At 36.1% G+C, this 20,978-nt stretch overlaps 1 protein-coding gene across 4 annotated transcripts in view; it reads right to left on the reverse strand.

Annotated features, from left to right (window-relative positions):
* OSBPL8 (oxysterol binding protein like 8) overlaps positions 1 to 20,978 on the reverse strand; it is a 164,533-nt gene that overhangs the window by 124,087 nt on the left and 19,468 nt on the right. For 2 of the 4 annotated variants that reach the window (XM_082636657.1, XM_082636658.1), the window contains one exon: positions 10,707 to 10,807. In XM_082636657.1, coding sequence (XP_082492783.1) covers positions 10,707 to 10,748 — 42 coding nt within the window. In that variant the 5' untranslated portion in view covers positions 10,749 to 10,807. The other 2 variants (XM_082636660.1, XM_082636659.1) reach the window with 2 other exon arrangements.

Genomic DNA, 20,978 nt, shown 5'->3' on the forward strand with positions numbered 1-20,978 from the left:
AATAAAAGCCATCAAAAACTTAAAACAACCACAATAAATATGTTCAAAATGATACTGGAGGATATTGTAAAAAAATGAAGCATGACCAAGCAATCACAAAAAAACAGCTAGTAATACTGGGTATAAAAATATTACGGTGAAATAAAGTATACAGCAGATTTGAACAGCAAAACAAATATGATACAATAATAAATTAGTGAGTCAGAGGAGTGGTAAAGGAATTCAACAAAAAGGCACAAAGAAAGGAAAAGTTGCAAAATATACAAGTTAAGAGAGATGAAAGAAGCAAAAGTGCTATATTCACAAAATAGGAAACCCAAACAGAGAATTTTTTAAATAAAAAATATTAAATCTTAAATAATTTTGAAACCTCCACAAAATGGATACATTTCTGGAAAAATATAAAAGGCTTTAAAAACTCCTCCACCTCTCACCCTCCACCTCTCACCTCTAGACATACCTACACAAAACCACAGGCTCAGTTGTATAAGGATTGAAAAGAAAAAAAATAACTATTATTTGCAGATGATATGAATCAGATAAAATAATAAATCTAATAAAACAAAATACATAAGCATTCAACCAATATTTCTTAAATATAAAAATGAAAAAAGAAACAAAAACAAACAAAAAAACTCCTTGATATAGATCATGTCTGAATGCTAGGTACAATTATGAAATAGGCAAATTTTATCTCGATCATCACTCCCTCATTCCTAAAGGCTCTATCATAATTCTTCCTTCCAACCTCAACTCCCCCTGCATCTCCAACACACCCAAATCAACTACTGGGTCCCTGTTTTCACATCACGTAGCTGCCAATTATTTGTCTTTAAAGTGTTAGTTACTGAATGTTTAAATGAACAATTCTCAAACTTTGGGTCTCCAGACCCCTTTCCACTCCTAGAAAGTACCAAAGACTCCAAAGAGTTGTTGTTTATGTGGATAATATTTATTGATATTTGCTGAATTAGAAATTAAAAGTGAGAAATTCACTATCTTTGTCAGGTGATCACAATCAACATCAAAAGTGGTAAGTCATGTTGATAGTGTATACTTTTCCATAATGATGTGATGAAATGGCATTTTACCTTTGTGGTCTCCTCCCAAAAACCCAGTCTAATCATGAGAAAAACATCAGACAAATTCCAATTGAGGGACACTGCAAAATATCTGACCAGAACTCCTCAAAACTGTCAAGGTCATCAAAAACAAGTCTTAAGAAATTATAACTGCCCTAAAACTCTTAGAGGAAAAACATAGGCAGAACACTATTTGACATAAATCGCAGCAAGCTCTTTTTTGACCCACCTACTAGAGTAATGAAAACAAACATAAACAAATGGGACCTAATGAACCACAGAAGCTTTTGCACAGCAAAGGAAACCATGATGCAAAGACAACCCTCAGAATGGGAGATAATATTTGCAACAAAGCAACTGACAAAGGATTAATCTCCAAAATATACAAGCAGCTCATGCTGCTCAATATCAAAAAACAAACAACCCAATCAAAAAATGGGCAGAAGACCTAAATAGACATTTCTCCAAAGAAGACATACAGATGGCCAACAAACACATAAAAAGATGCTCACTAATTATTAGAGAAATGCAAATCAAAACTACAATGAGGTATCACCTCACACCAGTTAGAATGGGCATCATCAGAAAATCTACAAACAACAAATGCTGGAGAGGGTGTGGAGAAAAGGGAACCCTCTTGCACTGTTGGTGGGAATGTAAATTGATACAGCCACTATGGAGAACAGTATGGAGGTTCCTTAAAAAACTAAAAATAGAATTACCATATGATCCTGCAATCCCACTACTGGGCACATACCCAGAGAAAACCATAATTCAAAAAGACACATGCACCCCAATGTTCATAGCAGCACTATTTACAATAGCCAGGACATGGAAGCAACCTAAATGTCCATCAACAGAGGAATGGATAAAGAAGATGTGGTACATATATACAATGGAATATTACTCAGCCATAAAAAGGAACGAAATTGGGTCATTTGTAGAGATGCAGGTGGACCTAGAGAGTGTCATAGAGTAAAGTAAGTCAGAAAGAGAAAAAAATATATTGTATATTAGTGCATATATGTGGAATCTAGAAAAATGCTTTAGATGATCTTATTTGCAAAGCAAAAATAGAGACACAGACGTAGAGAACAAATACATGGATACCAAGGGGGAGGGGGTGGTGGGAGGAATTGGGAGATTGGGATTGACACATATACACTATTGATACTATGTATAAAATAGACAACTAATGAGAACATATTGTATAGCACAGGGAACTCTACTTAATGCACTGTGGTGACCTAAATTGGAAGAAAATCCAAAAAAGAGGGGATGTATGTATATGTATAGCTGATTCACTTTGCTGTACAGTAGAAACTAACACAACATTGTAAAGCAACTATACTCCAATAAAAATTTAAAATTTAATTTAAAATTTAATTTAAAATTAATTAATTAAAAAAATAAAATAAAGTTAATAGTAGGTTTTTTATAGATTATTTTATCATGTGAGGAAGTTCACCTCTATTCCTATTTTTCCGAGAATTTCTGTTGTGAATAAATGTTGAATTTTATCATTTAAAAAAAAAATAAAGAAAGAAATTACAACTGCCAAGAGGGCCTTAAGGAGATGTGATGACTAAATGTAAAGTGCTACCCTGATGGGATTCTGGAATAGAAAAAGGACATTAGGTAAAAACTAAGGAAATCTGAGACAAAGTATGGACTTCAGTTAATAATGTATCAATATGGATTCATTAATTGTATCAAATGTACCATACTAATATGTTAATAATAGGGGAAAGTGGGTACAAGCTACACAGAACTCTGTACTATGTTCAGAATTTTTCTGTAAACCTAAAAATTGTTCACAATATTTCTGTAAAACTCTTCCAAAAAATGAAGTTTATTTAAATTAAAAAAAAAGACACTGCTTAGGAAAAAATTAAACTAAGAAAATTTGAAAACACAAGAATATACAAGCATACACTCCATTAGCCAGCAGAGCAATGGCATAATCACAGCACATACAGTCTTGGGCAAAGTGCACTGTATGTTCACGAGAGAATGAGAAACAAAGCAAATAACATCAAGTACCACGGTATTACTACGAAAATAATTTCGACCTCACAGATTCTCTGAAAAGACCTTGAGTTCCATAGTCCTGGGAACACACTCCGAAACTCCCCAAGCATAATGGAAATACAAAAGATTTCTGGCTTGGAATTCTACTGATATAATGTGCAGACCACTGGCTGTTTCTTTTACTTTTCAAAGCTAACCCTTTCTCTAATTTAGCTCCCCAAACTTATTAAAGAGTCCCATTATATACCTGCAAAATGTTTACATTATATTATTCAAGCCTCTAATAGAATCAAGAACAACTTTTAACAAGTACAAAAAAAAAAAAAAAAAAGAAGATACAATAAGAATCTAAGTGCTCAAACAATAGGAAATACTGAGTGATATTTTCCCACTTGGGAAGTTCAAACATTACAAATATTTAAGTACTGCTGTTAATTTATACTCCTACTGAATTAACAGATCTAAGCAACGATCATCAATGGCCGCTATTATCACAAGAACATAGACAATCAGACATTATGTGCCTACTGATGGTAATACAGAACACCATCAATGAAGTATTCTTGTCATAAAAAATTGAACCTGAATCTGAGCAAGTCTCAGATTAGAACTGCCTACTGACCAATTTGCAAGAAATATAAGTAACTGAAGAACACATTAAACAATCACCATGGGGGCAAATCCAGATTGTGGGAAACGCTATAGGACAAACTACCTTATTTCCTCAATAAATTGAAAAAGGAAAATTAAAAATTGAAAAGGAAAAATCAAAAATAGATACAGGAGAGGGCTTCCCTGGTGGCGCAGTGGTTGAGAGTCCGCCGGCCGATGCAGGGGACACAGGCTCGTGCCCTGCGGAGCGGCTGGGCCCGTGAGCCATGGCCACTGAGCCTGTGCATCCGGAGCCTGTGCTCCGCAACGGGAGAGGTCACAACAGTGAGAGGCCCACATACCGCAAAAAAAAAAAAAAAAAAAATAGATACAGGAGAGACTTAAAAGATTAAAAAAGACTTAAGTGACTTAGGAGCCAAGTCCAACACAAAGACAATAAAAAGAGATTTACAAGACAATTAGGGACGTTTAAGCAATGACTAGTTATTTGACTACATTAACGAATTCCTCATTTTTAGAGTAATAATGATATTTATGGTTAAAGTTTTAAAGAAAAGTCTTTATATTTTAGAGAGATACACTGAAATACTTATGAAGAAAATGATGTATATGGGATTTTCTCAAAAAAATATGGGTTGGGAAGGCAGGAGTATACATGAAACAAGACTGACCTGAGTTGATAATGCTGAAGATGGGTGATGGGTACATGAGAATTCATTATACTAGTTCATCTTATTTATAAAAAATATATTTGAAATTTTATATAATAAAGACTTTAATAAAGATATCTATTAACATTCTTGAATGTGTAATTAATGTAAACTGTTACAGTTAGCAAGCAGCTATCAGGAAGATGAAGTTTTTTAATATAAAAGACAATAAGTATGTAGGTAATAAGTTGGTAACTAAAATTTCTAGTTATTTTATTATTTTACATAAGAAGGTCTCTGCAACCTAAGAATTTACATAATTTAGGACCTTAATCTGACTGGCAACTCCCCAGGTGAGTTGCCCTAGAAGACTACCCAATTTTGGATTATTTGGCAATAGGACCCACTTCTCTAGACTGGGATGCACCAGAGGTTAGTACAATGACTGTGGTAGGCAGAATAATGGCCTCCCAAAGATCCTGGAACCTGTGAATGTTACCTTACTTGATACAAGGGACTCTGCAGATGTGATTAAGTTAAAAATCTTGAGACAGGGCAGTTATTCCGGATTATCTGAGTGGGCCCAAAGTAATCACAAGGGCCCTTATAAGAAGGAAACAAGGGGCTTCCCTGGGGGCGCAGTGGTTGAGAGTCCGCCTGCCGATGCAGGGGACACGGGTTCGTGCCCCGGTCCGGGAAGATCCCACATGCCGCGGAGCTCCTGGGCCCGTGAGCCATGGCCGCTGAGCCTGCGCGTCTGGAGCCTGTGCTCCGCAACGGGAGAGGCCACAACAGTGAGAGGCCCACGTACCGCAAAAAAAAAAAAAAGAAGGAAACAAGAAGATGAGTGAGCAGTAGATGTGACAACAAAAGCCAGAGGTTGAAGTAATAGGACCAAGTAGCCATGAGCCAATGAAAGATTGCAACCTCCAGACACTGATAAAAAGGAATGAATTCTCCCATAAGAGCCTCCAGAATGAACACAACACCTTGCTTTTAGACTTTTGATATCCAGAACTGTAAGATAATAAATTTCTGTTGTTTTAAGCCACTAAATTTGTGGTAACTTGTAGCAACAAGGAAACTAGCATACTGACCAATGGTAAAATTTAATAGAAAAGTCTATCTTAGTTCAAGTATAATGACTTGAGCTGCCTTTTGAGAAAATGAGTTACCTATAAACTACATGTGTTCATACTGAGGCTGGATGACCTGCTGTCAGGGGATACTGTAGGTAGAATCCTTACATTAGGCAGATTGTTAGACTAAATGATCTCTAAGTTTCCCACAAAGACTAAGGGAAAAAGTAGTCACAGGACTCAGAGGTTTGAAAAAGGCTCTGCTGGTAGAATAATCTTTGTTAAAGATGAAAAGGCCTCTACTAGGCAATCCTGAAGTATACAGCATTAGCCAAACACTTAGCAGGCAGGTCTCAAAGGATATTCAAATGTCAGATGAGCATATGTACCAAAATTGTTGACCCATTTATAATAGATGAGATAAGAAACTTCACAGCCCTTCTCCATCCATTCCCACTTTAGGGTGGGGAAGGGGTATCTAATAAGAACAACCAAGTGCCATTGTGCAAGAATACTTTAAGAGGATTAGTAATTGGCATATAGATAATTTATCATTGAACTTGAATGCATAAATGTCTTAAAGGTCAGTTATTGAGAAACTGTACACCAAAAATACTGTCCTTATAAATATGCTATCACTAAAAACATACAATATACTAAGTCAATAATGATAAAGATGAAGCTAAACTAATAGTACAGTTAACCCTTTAACAATGAGGGTCTGAACTGCACAGGTCCACTTATAGGCAGATTTTTTTCAACAGTAAATACTACAGGGCTATATACAGACCAGTGGCTGGTTGAATTGCGGATATCGAGGAACCACAGCTCTGCATCGAGGGTCAGAGACTCTACCCCACCCCACTCCCACTAATCATTCAAGGGTCAACTATATTTAAACAAGAGAATAAAAATAGCAACATTTAAAATCTGTGACCCGCTGAAAAAATAATACTTGATGCTACCAAAAATTAGGCAATTGTATTAATTTACATGCCTAAATACACAAGCTGTATGATGTTGTCAAATGCTATATATAGTAGCCATACTTCTTAGAATATGATTTAAAGCTCTCAGTAAACTCTAATAACATACCAATTTTACTTGACGAGCACTAAATCACAGTAATCATGAAAAATTCACCTAGTAAGTAAGTAAAAATCAAAGTTTCAGGAAGTTGGGTCATCTCTAGGCCCATCAAGAAGATACTCATTTACTACATTCTGAGAATTACTAAACTAAATAACCTTTGCAGTTCCTTCCATTTCAGAAAGCATCTGATTCGAAGTACCCAATTTAAATTATAATCTTAAGCAAGAGTTCCTCAATTAAGAGTCCCTTATAATACTATAAAGATTTATACATATTTAAAAAAATTTTATTCTCCTAAAAAGTCAGTTATATAATCAATTTTTAATACAACAAAAGATTTTGACCTCTAATAGACCTCATAAAGTAGATTCCTCTGGTAACAGAAATAATTTATAAGATATTCAAAAGATATGACTTTCCTTAAGGTAAGGAACATATTCAATTTTTTTTAATCTAAAGGTATATTTCACTTATTTAGTTTACCTCAACCTATCAATAAAAATTTGACCCCTACACTTAAAGGATTTCTTAGTGGTTAATTTCCAAAGTGATATGAGTTCTGGACTTTTACACAGTTTTTTAAGACATATATTATAAGACATATATTAAATGTACGCTTGTGTTCTGAAGTATATAAGTACAGTATAAAAATTCAATTCATATTTTTCAGTATTTACTACCTAAGACAAAAAACACTACCACAAAAATAGAACTAAACACAACTGGAATAATAAATGAGCAAATGAATTTTTTTAAAAATAGAAAGCATAATCTCATATAAAAGAAGAAAACTGAATAAATGGACTTAAAGTCAATTGAGTCCAAGCTTCCACTACCTCACACCAAGACTACCATAGTAGTCTCTTAATTAATATCTTTCTCTCTCACTCCTCTAAATCACCTTATATCCTGCTTCCAGATTCATCTTGTCCACTTTTATAAAAATATTCAATGACATACCACTGTCTACAGAATCAAGTTCAAAATCCCTGGTCTGGCACTCAAAGCCTTCCCTAAGTTTGGTCTCTATCTGCCAAGTTGATCATTATTCTTGTGAACAACATTCCCTTCAGATCTACCTTCATCAATTTTTCTACTCATTTTCCCCTAAATAAACCCTGAACAATTAATTCCCTATTTAGCCTTGCCTCTTGCCATCCTCCCTTCTTAGAATGCTCTCCTTGCTCATTCTCAATCTTATGATCCCTATTACCTATGCTATTCAGAGTTTGTGTTCTCTTAAGAAAGCTTCTCTAACTACCCCAGTGTATAACAACCGCCCAATTGTCACAACTTGTATAACGATGCCTTGTTTATGTTCCTCATTTAACACTTAGTAAATGCTATGATTGCCTTATCTATCCATCCCTCTATGTAGTCTTCTCAAACATAAACATAATTCAGACACACCATACTGTATATCTCTTAGCATCCCCTTCACTGGGCACAGCACTTTGCACAAAGACTGCATTCAGAAAAAGCTTACTAATAAATTCTAAAAACTAGTGCCTGCAATCGGATTTTCTACAACACTGCTACCGCATACTGACATACTGCTTTCTATTCTCAAAGAACTTTCTGGTTTCACTAGATCATATTGTCCCTCTCAAGTAGGAAGGATGAGTATTCTTGCTTATATATTTTGTATTGAAGTAGAATATCTGCCTCAATATTTTAGGTGGCAAAAATGATATTCAGAGAAAGTGTAAAGCCAAAATTACCCAATAGTGTCGGGCTTTTTTTAATGTGTTTTATTGCTTCTCCTGCCTCTTAACTTTATCTTTTTGGAGAGAAGGCTGAATGTTAATAATTATATTAACAATAACAATAGTGGCTTTTATTTATTGGATATTTACAATGTGCACAGATGTGTAATAGGCATTTTATAGACATATTATCTCAAATAAAACTCAACAACTCTGGGAAGTAGATATTACTATTATCTTTATTTAATAGATGAGGAAAACTGGAAACCCTGAGAACTTAATTAATTATGCAGGTCATACGACTAAGTGACGGAGCTCAGATTTTAACACACAGCCAAATGTCTATGGAGCCCATGTTCTTATCCACCTCTCCTAGATCTAAACAGTAACTAGCTTTTAGGCCATGCAGTTCAAAGGTGATATTTTATAAATAGATAACTCAAAGGTGGACCTCAAGATTAGTTTCAAATACAGAATATTTCAGTAGTTCAATTTTTGGTATTATTGTCTCTAAAATGAGCTACAATATTTCACAGAAGAAGCTTAATGAACAACAAGAAGAAAACCGCTCTCGCTGCTTTTTTTTTTTAACATCTTTATTGGAGTATAATTGCTTTACAATGGTGTGTTAGTTTCTGCTGTATAACAAAGTGAATCAGCTATACTATACATGTATCCCTGTATCTCCTCCCTCTTGCCTCTCCCTCCCACCCTCCCTATCCCACCCCTCTAGGTGGTCACAAAGCACCGAGCTGATCTCCCTGGGCTATGGTCTCGCTGCTTTTTAAATAACTTGCTCTAACCTTTCAATATCAACAGAATTTAGAATAAAAAATGATTAAAACTTTATCAATATAGATATTCTGATACAGAATTTAATACTGTCTACTTAGATATTTACTCTAAAATGTAACAATAAATTTTAAGCAACTCTATTCAGAAAGACAGATACATAGTCAACATGTTAGTAGCAAAGGACAGACCTCAGTTCCATCACTTACACTGTGAGCTTTTAGAGGAGATAATTAACCTCCCTAAGCCTATTTCCCTATCTTTAAAAGTGAGGATAAACAAACATCTACCTTTAATGGCTGTTGTGAGGACAGTCTGAAAAAGTATACACTTAGAAAACAGCAGTTGTTATTACTGGTATTTTTACTACCACCAAAAGATTTTAAATATTTTAGCTAAAAAAACTTAAGAAAGTCCATTAGCATTAAATAAGAAAATATTTATGGTAAAGTAAATATCATGTTCCAAGACAAGGCTTAATCTGAACTTTTTTCCTGAATATATAGTGAAAACAAAATAACCTACCATTGGTTTTCCATTTAAAATCGCCGTTACAATAACCTTCTTCATAAACCAATCTACATTCATGTCCATTTTATTCTCTATTAACAAGTTATCATTTTAAAGTTTAACTTTTCTTTGACCATTAAAGAAACAAGTTTGAACCAGAAATTCAAAAAAGGTTGGGACCAAGTTAAGACAAGTAAACAAAACTGCATTTTGCTATCAATCATTAGACTGATCCTACATTTCAGCCTGAACAAAGGACATTCACTAAATTAAAATTCACAAACACCTCAATTTAGTAGTGACTCTCAACTTCATAGCAGTATGAAAGACAGAAAAGTTGGCCTCTGCATTATTCCAATAATGTAAATTTGTCACATAATCTACCATCTAACAAATCATAGAGCTATCACCTGGCTACATTTTACCCACTGGCACCTTTACTTTAGGTAATACAAACATCCCTAATAATCTATACATCAATATTTAATGGAATCTTTAAAAAAGGAGAATTGAAAATCAAATGATCCTAGAGCAAAATGTTTTCGTACAGTGACAAATCATCATTTAATCCACACCCTACTGGTGAATTTTTATTTTTTTTTTAAACTTATTGGAAAAGGTACACTTAACCAGTACCCCTACCTATTTAATTTCAGAATATAATTCAATCACAACACAAGGCAGCAATATTTATTAAATCCTTATACTTTTATATAAAGAATATATGTGGCAACTGCTCTTAATTCTGAATTATTTTTACTGTTTCATTCTAACTACAACTGCACATGATGTGAGATTTACAGGCATTTAATTTCCTTAACTGTTAACAACCTCTTGATTTCAGTAAGGCAAAACGTTTCTTGAGGAAAACAAACACAAACTATTACATCAGTATGTCTTACACTATATGGCTGGGAAAGCAAGGGAAAAGAGGTAGGAGATAAGGTAGAAACAGCAGAAAACTGGGTTATGCCTTAACAAGCTTTAAACTATCTGTAATTTTCATATCAACAGAGGAATTAAAGTATTATTTTAAAATACTTTTTTTAAAGTTTGTTTTAAATACATTTGTAAAATAAAATGATAGCTTACATCAAACACTTTCCAGCTGTAGATGACAGTACCTTATTATGCTGTATTTGAACCACTCACCAAAGTTCGGTCAGGTTCTCCATCTGCCAAACCAGCCTCCATAGTGAAAGAAGATAGGTTTACACTTCTCTTTCCATTAATATTTAGTCATCCTGTAAATCCTAGAAGAAGAAAATCATATGTATTAGCTCTGGTATAAAACTGTGATAAGTGGGAAATAAAGCATTCAGTATATAAGGAGAGAGAAATCATTTTAGGCTGAGGTTATTGGGAAATCCAATAATGGAAAAAAAAAAGATTTTGCCATGCACCTTGAAGAATGGTAAAAGTTCAGCAAAAATGAAAGAAAATATTCCAAGTGAAGAGGAATAGCAAGAGCAAGGTTAAAGATATGAGACTGTTCAAAATGTGAAAAGATGATTGAATCTACTTATAACTAAGGAAATAAAATTAGATTTTTTTCATTATTACATTGGCAAAAACTAAAAAGTGTGCTACCATCCAATGTTGGTGAGAACATAGGAAAATAGATGTTCTCATGCACTTTTGTGATAAGAATATAAATCAGAACAATTGGGGAGAGGACAATTTAAAATATACATGCTTTAATCCAGCAATTGCAAGGCTAGGAATTATTCCACAAATATATTATACAAACACACAAAGACATAAATAAACACATCCAACGAAGTAATAGGTGAGAAAAACTGGAGCCAGCCTTAATGTCAATCATTAGGAGCTTACTTAAATTATACTACATACATACAATTGAAGAGCACGCTGCAATTTTTAAAAATGACTTAATATCTGTATATACTAAACTAGAAAGAAGGCCACAACACATTAGGTGGAAAAAACAAAATGACAGAACATAATATAAAAAATACTCTTTTTGTTTCTGAATTTTTCATTTTTACAATGAACCATGTATTACTTTTATACTTCTTTTTATTTTGAAAAGTCTTAGAAGTAGGTCTTCATCACTTTCCTTTTGAGCTTTTTTTTTTTTTTTTTTTTTTTTTTCCGGTACACGGGCCTCTCACTGCTGTGGCCTCTCCCGTTGCGGAGCACAGGCTCCAGACGCGCAGGCTCAGCGGCCATGGCTCACGGGCCCAGCCGCTCCGCGGCATGTGGGATCTTCCCGGACCGGGGCACGAACCTGCGTCCCCTGCATCGGCAGGCGGACTCTCAACCACTGCGCCACCAGGGAAGCCCTCTTTTGAGCTTTTAAACTAACAAAGCCTCCAAGATGAACTCCTGTAGTAATTATATATATTCAGAAGTCTCTAATAATCTCTCTAATAATTCTTCCTTAAAACAGCTAACAAAATTAAAACCAAGAAATAGGTAGACTTCTAGTCATTTCCTGGAGTTCCAAATCATTTTCTTGTCTTTGCAAGTGTGAAAGGCTGCACTGAAATATAAATACAGGATGACCCATCCTGCCGATACGAGTCAGCCTCTTTCCCCAGCCAATCCTGTCATTGTCCAATGGGCTCATGAACAAAGTAGCCACCATGGTAGGGATGCAGGTTATGCATGGGTTCAGCAACATGGACCTCCACTCACCAAGACCAACCTGGCTACTGCCACTGCTGAGTGCCAAATCTGCCAGCAGCAGAGACCAACACTGAGTCCCCAGTATGACACTATTCCCTGAGGTCATCAGCCAGCTACCTGGTGACAGGTTGATTACACTGGACTGCTTCTATCATGGAAGAGTTAGTACTTTACTCTTACTGAAATAGATACTTAGTCTGTATACAGATTTGCCTTCCCTGCACAAAATGCTTCTGCCAAAACTACTATCCGTGGACTTACAGAATGCCTTATCTATCCCTCCTATTGTTCTACAAAACACTGCTGCTGATCAAGGAACTCATTTCACAGCAAAAAAAAAAAAAAAAAAAAAAAAAAGTGGCAATGGGCTAGTGAATTCGCTAGTCTTACCATACCATCCTGAAACAGCTGGCTTGATAGAACAGTGGAATGGGCTTTTGAGGACTCAGTGAGAGCACCAGCCAGATGGCAACACCTTGGGCGAGGATCTCCAAAAGGCTGTATATGCTCTGAATGTCCGATATATGGTGCTGTTTCTTGCATAGCCAAGATTCACAGGTTAGGACTCAGAGGAAGGAAATGGAAGTGGCACCAACTGACTATTTATTGACCCACAAGCAAAAATTTTTGTTTATTTTTATTGAAGTATAGTTGATTTACAATGTTGTGTTAGTTTCTGGTGTACAGCAAAGTGATTCAGTTATACATATATATATATACATATTCTTTTCCCTTATGGTTTACTACAGGATACTGAATATAGTTCCCTGTGCTATACAGTAGGACCTTGTTGTTTATCTATGTTATATATAGTAGTTTGTATCTGCTAACTCCAAACTCCTAATTTATCCCTCTCCCACCCCCTTTTCCCTTTGGTAACTGTAAGTTTGTTTTCTATATCTGTGAGTCTGTTTCTGTTTCATAAATAAGTTCATTTGTGTCATATTTTAGATTCCACATATAGGTGGTATCATAAAGTATTTGTCCTTCTTTTTCTGACTTACTTAATATGATAATTTCTAGGTCCATCCATGTTGCTGCAGTGGCATTATTTCATATTTTTTTATGGCTAAGTAGTGTTCCATTGTGTATATATACCACATCTTCTTTACCCATTCATCTGTCAATGGACATTTAAGATTGTTTCCATGTCTTGGCTGTTGTAAATTGTAATTGGAGTTTTCTCTGGATATGTGCCCAGGAATGGGATTGCTGGATCATATAGCAACTCTATTTTTAGTTTTTTAAGGAACCTCCATGCTGTTTTCTATAGTGGCTGCACCAATTTACATTCCCATCAACTGTGCAGGAGGGTTCCCTTTTCTCCACACACTCTCTAGCATTTGTTATTTGTAGACTTTTAAATGATGGCCAGTCTGACCAGTGTGAAGTGGTACCTCATTGTATTTTTGATTTGCATTTCTCATACTTAGCGATGTTGAGCATCTTCTCATGTGCCTATTTGCCATCTGTATGCCTTCTTTGGAGAAACGTCTATTTATGTCTTCGGTCCATTTTTTGATTTGGTTGGTTTTTTGTTATTGAGTTGTCATGAGCTGTTTGTATATTTTGGAAAGTAAGCCCTTGTTGGTCACATTGTTCACAAATATTTTCTCCCAGTCCATATGTTGTCTTTTCATTTTGGTTATGGTTTCCTTTGCTGTGCAAAAGCTTACAAGTTTGATTAGGTCTCGGTTGTTTATTTTTGCTTTTATTTCTATTGTCTTGGGAGAGTGACCTAAGAAAACATTGGTACAATTTATGTCAGAGAATGTTTTGCCTGTGTTCTCTTCCGGGAGTTTTATGGTGTCACGTCTTACATTGAAGTCTTTAAGCTATTTTGCGTCTCTTTTTGTGTATGGTGTGAGAACGTGTTCTAACCTCGTTGATTTACACGCAGCTGTCCAGCTTTCCCAACACCGCCACTAGCAAAAACTTCTGTTTCCTGTCCCCACGACCTCATGCTGTGCTGGTCTAGAGGTCTGAGCTCCAAAGGGAGGAATGCGTCCATCAGGAGACACAACAGTGATTCCACTGAACTGGAAGTGAAGCCTGCCACCTGCCCACTTTAAGCTCCCCATGCCTCGGAATCAGTAGGCAAAGAAGGAACTTACTGTGCTGGCTTAGGTAACTGATTCTAATTACCAAGGGGAAATTGGACTACTATTCCACAATGGTGGTAAGAAAGAAAATGTCTGGTTATCAGAGATCCCTAAGAGCATCTCTTAGGACTACCATGCCTTATGATTATATTCAATGGAAAACTACAATAGCCCAACCAAGGCAGGACTACTACTGACTCAAACCCTTCAGAAACAAAAGTTTGGGTCACTCCACCAGGTAAAGAAAGAACTATGGCTATCTGAGGTGCTTGCTGAGGGCAAAGGGAATACAAAATGGGTAGTGGAAGAAGGCATTTATAAATACCAGCTACCACTACATGACCAGTTACAGAAATGAGAATTATAATTAGTTATGAGTACTTTTTCCTAATTTTGTTATGAATATGTTTCTGTGTATATGCATCAAATAACTGTTTTCTTCCCTCTCTTATCTCCTTGTCATATAACATAAGATACACTGACTTTACATTATAGTATTTAAGTACTGTTAAATATTTAAGTTATAGGATATCAAGGAGAGTGAACATCACCCAACGACTTTGCAGCCTGCCCTGCAATTTCAGGCTTGCCAGCCCCCACAATCACGGGAGCCAATTCCTTAAAATAAAGCCACTCTTTCTTCCCCTCTCTCTTTCTGTATACATGTATATCCTATTGGTTCTGTTTCTCTGGAGAACCCTGACAAATACAATATGTAAGTGTGCATTCATATCTTGTCCATATAAATATAGATATATTTATCTCATCGTTCATTCTCACTGCCTTCTGTGCTCTCCTTTGTATCCTCTGTATCACAAAAGCTAAAAGTATGAGAACTCCATTTTGCAAATATCTTTGCCCCTGGAATTTATGTGATTTACATTCAGCAAATGCAATGCATTTGCACAGTATTTGGAAGGCAGAAGAGAGACAGAAACAAGGCCATTTTTCTTCTGAATGCAGTAGACACCTGGACTTTAACAGACATGAGGTTTTACAGTAATCACCAAATGCTCCCCTGCCAGTTCCCTATGTTGGTACTACCAGGCAGCCATAATCAGCAGCAGTGACTAACCTGAAAGCTTAGAACAGCCTTCCAGGCTCCATACCTCCAGCTTCTCCAAAACGTTTTAAGAATCCAATTCCCCTTTTGCTCTAAGTACCTACAGTGATGTGTTGTCCTCAATGAACCCGGCCTGACCAATTTTTTAAAAACTAAATATTTAAAATATATTCTACGGGCTTCCCTGGTGGCGCACTGGTTGAGAGTCTGCCAGTGCAGGGGACACGGGTTCGTGCCCCAGTCCAGGAAGATCCCACATGCCGTGGAGCGGCTGGGCCCGTGAGCCATGGCCGCTGAGCCTGCGCGTCCGGAGCCTGTGCTCCGCAACGGGAGAGGCCACAGCAGTGAGAGGCCCGCGTACCGCAAAAAAAAAAACAACCATATAGATGTACCAATGGAATGTAGAATTGCTTACTGTCAATGATAGTGAGACAAAGGAAGAACCCCAACTGCTCATTACTTCCAGCCAGCTGAAAGTAGTTAACATCTTCCATAATACAAACAATATCTGCCCTGGAAAATACCAAGCACATAGCCCCTGCTATGGCAATATCTTTGAAAGCAGAAAATAACAAAAACAAATGAAAAACAAAAATCAACAACACATACACAACACAAGCAGTGAGGGCAAGGGAGTAAGTTATGTAAGGATGGACTTCCCTGGTGGCACAGTGGTTAAGAATCCACCTGCCGCCCTATTTACAATAGCCAGGATATGGAAGCAACCTAAGTGTCTATCGACAGATGAGTGGATAAAGAAGATGTGGCACATATATACAATGGAATATTACTCAGCCATGAAAAGAAATGCAATTGAGTTATTTGTAGTGAGGTGGATGGACCTAGAGTCTGTCATACAGAATGAAGTAAGTCAGAAAGAGAAAAACAAATACCGTATGCTAACACGTATATATGGAATCTGAAAAAAAGACAAAAAGGTTCTGAAGAACCTCAGGGCAGGACAGGAATAAAGACACAGACGTAGAGAATGGACTTGAGGACACGAGGAGGGGGAAGGGTAAGCTGGGATGAAGTGAGAAAGTGGGATGGACATATATACACTACCAAATGTAAAATAGATAGCTAGTGGGAAGCAGCCGCATAGCACAGGGAGATCAGCTCGGTGCTTTGTGATCACCTAGAGAGGTGATCACCTAGATAGGGAGGATGGGAGGGAGACATAAGAGGGAGAGACATGGGAATATATGTATATGTATAGCTGATTCACTTTGTTATAAAGCAGAGACTAACACAGCATTGTAAAGCAATTATACTCCAATAAAGGTGTTAAAAATAAATAAATAATAAAAGTGAAGATTAAAAAGAAAAAAAAGAGAATACGCCTACCAGTGTGGGGGACATGGGTTTGAGCCCTGGTCTGGGAAGATCCCACATGCCAAGGAGCAACTAAGCCCACGCACCACAACTACTGAGCCTACGCTCTAGAGCCCGTGAGCCACAACTACCGAAGCCCGTGCACCTGGAGCCTGTGCTCCACAACAAGAGAAGCCACTGCAATAAGAAGCTCGTGCCCCACAATGAAGAGTAGCCCCAGCTCACCACAACTAGAGAAAGACCACGTGCAGCAACAAAGACTCAATGCGGCCAAAAAAAGAAAAAAAATTAGGCAAAGATTTTTTTTTTTAATTTTCAAAATGATGTTGGGTTGGGGGATTTATACTACCTCTAAAAATTACAAAAATAAAGTAAGAGTATGATATTGGAATACCACATATATATCAATGGAACAGAATAAGAAGTCCAGAAATGGATCACATGTACATGTTCAATTACTTTTTTTTTTTTTTTTTTTTTTTTTTTGCGGTACGCGGGCCTCTCACTGTTGTGGCCTCTCCCGTTGCGGAGCACAGGCTCCGGACGCACAGGCTCAGCGGCCATGGCTCACGGGCCCAGCCGCTCCGCGGCATGTGGGATCTTCCCAGACCGGGGCACGAACCCATGTCCCCTGCATCGGCAGGTGGATTCTCAACCACTGCGCCACCAGGGAAGCCCCTCAATTACTTTTCAACAAAGGTGCTGAGAAAATCCAATGTTACATTAAACACAAAAATTAACTCAAAATGAAACAGAGACTTAAATATAGAAAACAACACTATAAAACTTCTAGAATAAAACACAAGAGAAAATCTTCACAACTTTGGGGTGGGCAAAAATTTCTTAGGAGACCTAAAGCACAAACCATGAAAGAAAAAATTGATATGCTGAACTTCATAAAAATTAAAAGCTTCCCCTCTCCAAAAACAGTTAAGAAAATGAAAAGGCAAGGCACAGACTGGGAAAAAATATGCACAATACATATAACTGACAAAGAACTAAGATCCTGACTATATAAAAAAGTCTTAAAAGTCAGTAAGAAGAAGAAAACACCAATTTTTAAATACACAAAAAATTTTAATTTACCAAAAAAAGATACAATGACCAATAAACCTATGAAAAGGTGTTCAATACCACTGGTCACCAGTGAAATACAAATGAAATACTATAAGACACTACGACACAATAACTAGAATGGCTAAAAAATTTTAAACTGACAGTATAAGTGTTGATGAGGATGGAGGGCAACTGGAACGCTCATATATTGCTGGTGAGAATGCAAAATGGTACAGCCACTCCTAGACAGTTACAGAGGAAAAATGGAAATATGTCCACTCAACGACCTATACATGGATTTTTCATAGCAGCCTTATTTTTAATAGCCAAAATCTAGAAACAGGTCAAATTGTCTATCAACAGGTGAATGGTTAAACAAAGTTGTGTTATATTCCATTCTGTAAAACTGAACACAATCTAGCAATAAAAAGAAACAATTTTAAAGACATGCTGAGCAGAAGAAGTCAGACGAGCATATATTCTGTGATTCCATTTATGTGAAATTCTAGAACAAACAAAAAATCTATAGTGGACAGAACCCAGATGAGTTATTGCCTGGGGGAGAGTGGGGAAGAAGAGACATTAGTGGGAGAGGGCAGAAGGGATTTGGGGGACTGATGAAAATGTGGTTGTTACATGGGTGTATACATTTGTCAAAACGCAGACTATATTCTTCAAATGGGTGTATTTTAGTCTATGTAAATTATACCTGAATTTTAAAAAAAAATTAAGTGCTGTTGGTGAGTTAAATTGTAGAGAGCAGGAAAGGAAAGACTACAGAAAAAAAGAAAGGCAGAATGACATTGTAAAAAGCTATATTTTTAAAAATCACAAAAAACGTTCAAATTATGGCATAGCTAAAACTAGGAATATAACAGGGAATTTATTTAATTTCACCTGTAAAATGGGAATAACTATACCTGGTACATCACAGAAACACAGCTCAGAATAGTTGAAACTATATCTACCCATGTTAAGTGTTAAGGTGAAACCAAGAAAATAAGTGATAGTTACATGGAGTAAAGAGTCTCTAGACGAAATAATTTTAGATGCCAGTTTTCAAAGCAGAAAAGGAAGTGGATGAAAGGATGCAGGTGGAGGGAATGGTAATGTGCAAAAGAATGGAGGCGGAAAGGAGCAAGTCGCATGTAGGAGATGGCAAAATTAGCATGCCTGTGGCAGCAAGTCCATATACGGGAGTAACAAAAAAACCAGGGTAATCTTCCCATCTGACGCAAATATTCATTTAAATTTTACAGTAGGACCCAGAATAGAAACTTCATGCACTTGATGCTATGATACAAATAAATATATTCAACTATTTAAAATAGGATAAAAAAGACAAGTTCTTTCAGTTGAGAAAATATGAATACTTACAATCATCAGATTCATTCTCTTGGAAGTTAGCCATAGTTCTTCCTCCAAAGAAAAAGTAATTATTAAAATATAATTATAGCTAAGCAACATATGGACTTGCTGTGTAGCTGTCATTATGCTCCTGAAATTATGAAAGCCTTCACACTTTTCAGACTCTGAACTCTGTAAGTGACTGTTATTTTGGAAAACAATACAAACAAATCTCCCCAAAGAACTATCAACTACAAGAATTATCTCACGACATACTACTTAAAAGGTATCAGAATGCTATAATTATACTTTAAGAGGCCTAATGTGACCAAGATTAAGATTCTTGGGTATTTATAATTTTGAAGTATTTTTACATGTATACATTTTAAAGTGTTTAACAAAAGAATGCAGGGTTTGCATTCTTATGGCATTTAAACTAAAATATTTATTAAGATTTTACATATGTGGCAGAATAATTCCTTTCTATATTTTATATACACATTAAAGTATTTTTTCAGTGCTTTGTATCTGGAAAGACACAGCCAAAATAGTAATAACTTGAGCTAATTTAGTTGCCAGAATGAGAGAAACGTTCAGATATGCTGAATGAGAATGAGATGCACAATGAGAAATGTAATAATATTAAAGGGCAACAATGCTGACCTTTAAACAAAGTAGCAGCAATGTAGCTATGGTGAGGACAACAAAGCTACAGGACTGAATCAACTGAAGTCTCTTACTGAGAAAGGATGTTATATAGTGACAGTCAGCTAACAAACAAGGTTTTATCTGCTCCACTTACATCAGAGCAATATCCAGTTAGAGGCCTTGGCCCAGAGTAGAACATATAGAGAATAAAGAATGACCTTATCTACCTTTGCTTTCTTGAGCCCATATGTTATACATCAAAGTAATAGCTGAAGTATCTATGAAGACATAAAAAAATTATTGGTATGTTATATCATTCAGAATCACAAATGCTTTTTTCCTTAAAAGTTACTTTTTATGATAATAGTATTTTATACTATAAAATACTTTTCAAAGCATTTCCTATATGTACACTAAAAAAGGAGGTTCCTATTTTAAGAAATATAAATTAGAAAACAAAGTTTTTAATAATAAGATTAACAATAAAATATAATTAAAATCCACCACTGTTTTTTGTTTGTGTTTATTTATTTATTTATTTATTTTTTGGGGGGGTATATGCCCAGTAGTGGGATTGCTGGACCATATGGTCATTCTATTTTTAGTTTTTTTTGTTTGCGTTTATTATTGAAAAGCAGATTCTGGGAGGCTGACACTGTTAAAGATTGTTTATTGTTTTTAAAATGAGGATTGTGAAACTTTTTATTTTTATTTTTTTTTAACATCTTAGAGTATAATTGCTTTACAATGTTGTGTTAGTTTCTGCTGTATAACAAAGTGAATCAGCTATATGTATACATATATCCCCATATCCCCTCCCTCTTGCATCTCCCTCCCACCCTCCCTATCCCACCCCTCTAGGTGGTCACAAAGCACCGAGCTGATCTCCCTGTGCTATGCAGCTGCTTCCCACTAGCTATCTAGTTTACATTTGATAGTGTATATATGTCCATGCCTCTCTCTCACTTCGTCCCAGCTTACCCTTCCCAGCCCCGTGTCCTCAAGTCCATTCTCTACATCGGCATCTTTATTCCTGTCCTGCCCCTAGGTTCTTCAGAACCATTTCTTTTTTAGATTCCATATATATGTGTTAGCATACGGTATTTGTTTTTCTCTTTCTGACTTACTTCACTTTGTCTGACAGACTGTAGGTCCATCCACCTCACCACAAATAGTTCAATTTCATGTGAAACTTTTAAAATCAAACACCTTCAACATAAT

The sequence above is a fragment of the Mesoplodon mirus genome (assembly GCF_964341445.2).
Source record: "Mesoplodon mirus genome assembly, chromosome: 11".
Classification (NCBI taxonomy): Eukaryota; Metazoa; Chordata; class Mammalia; order Artiodactyla; family Ziphiidae; genus Mesoplodon; species Mesoplodon mirus.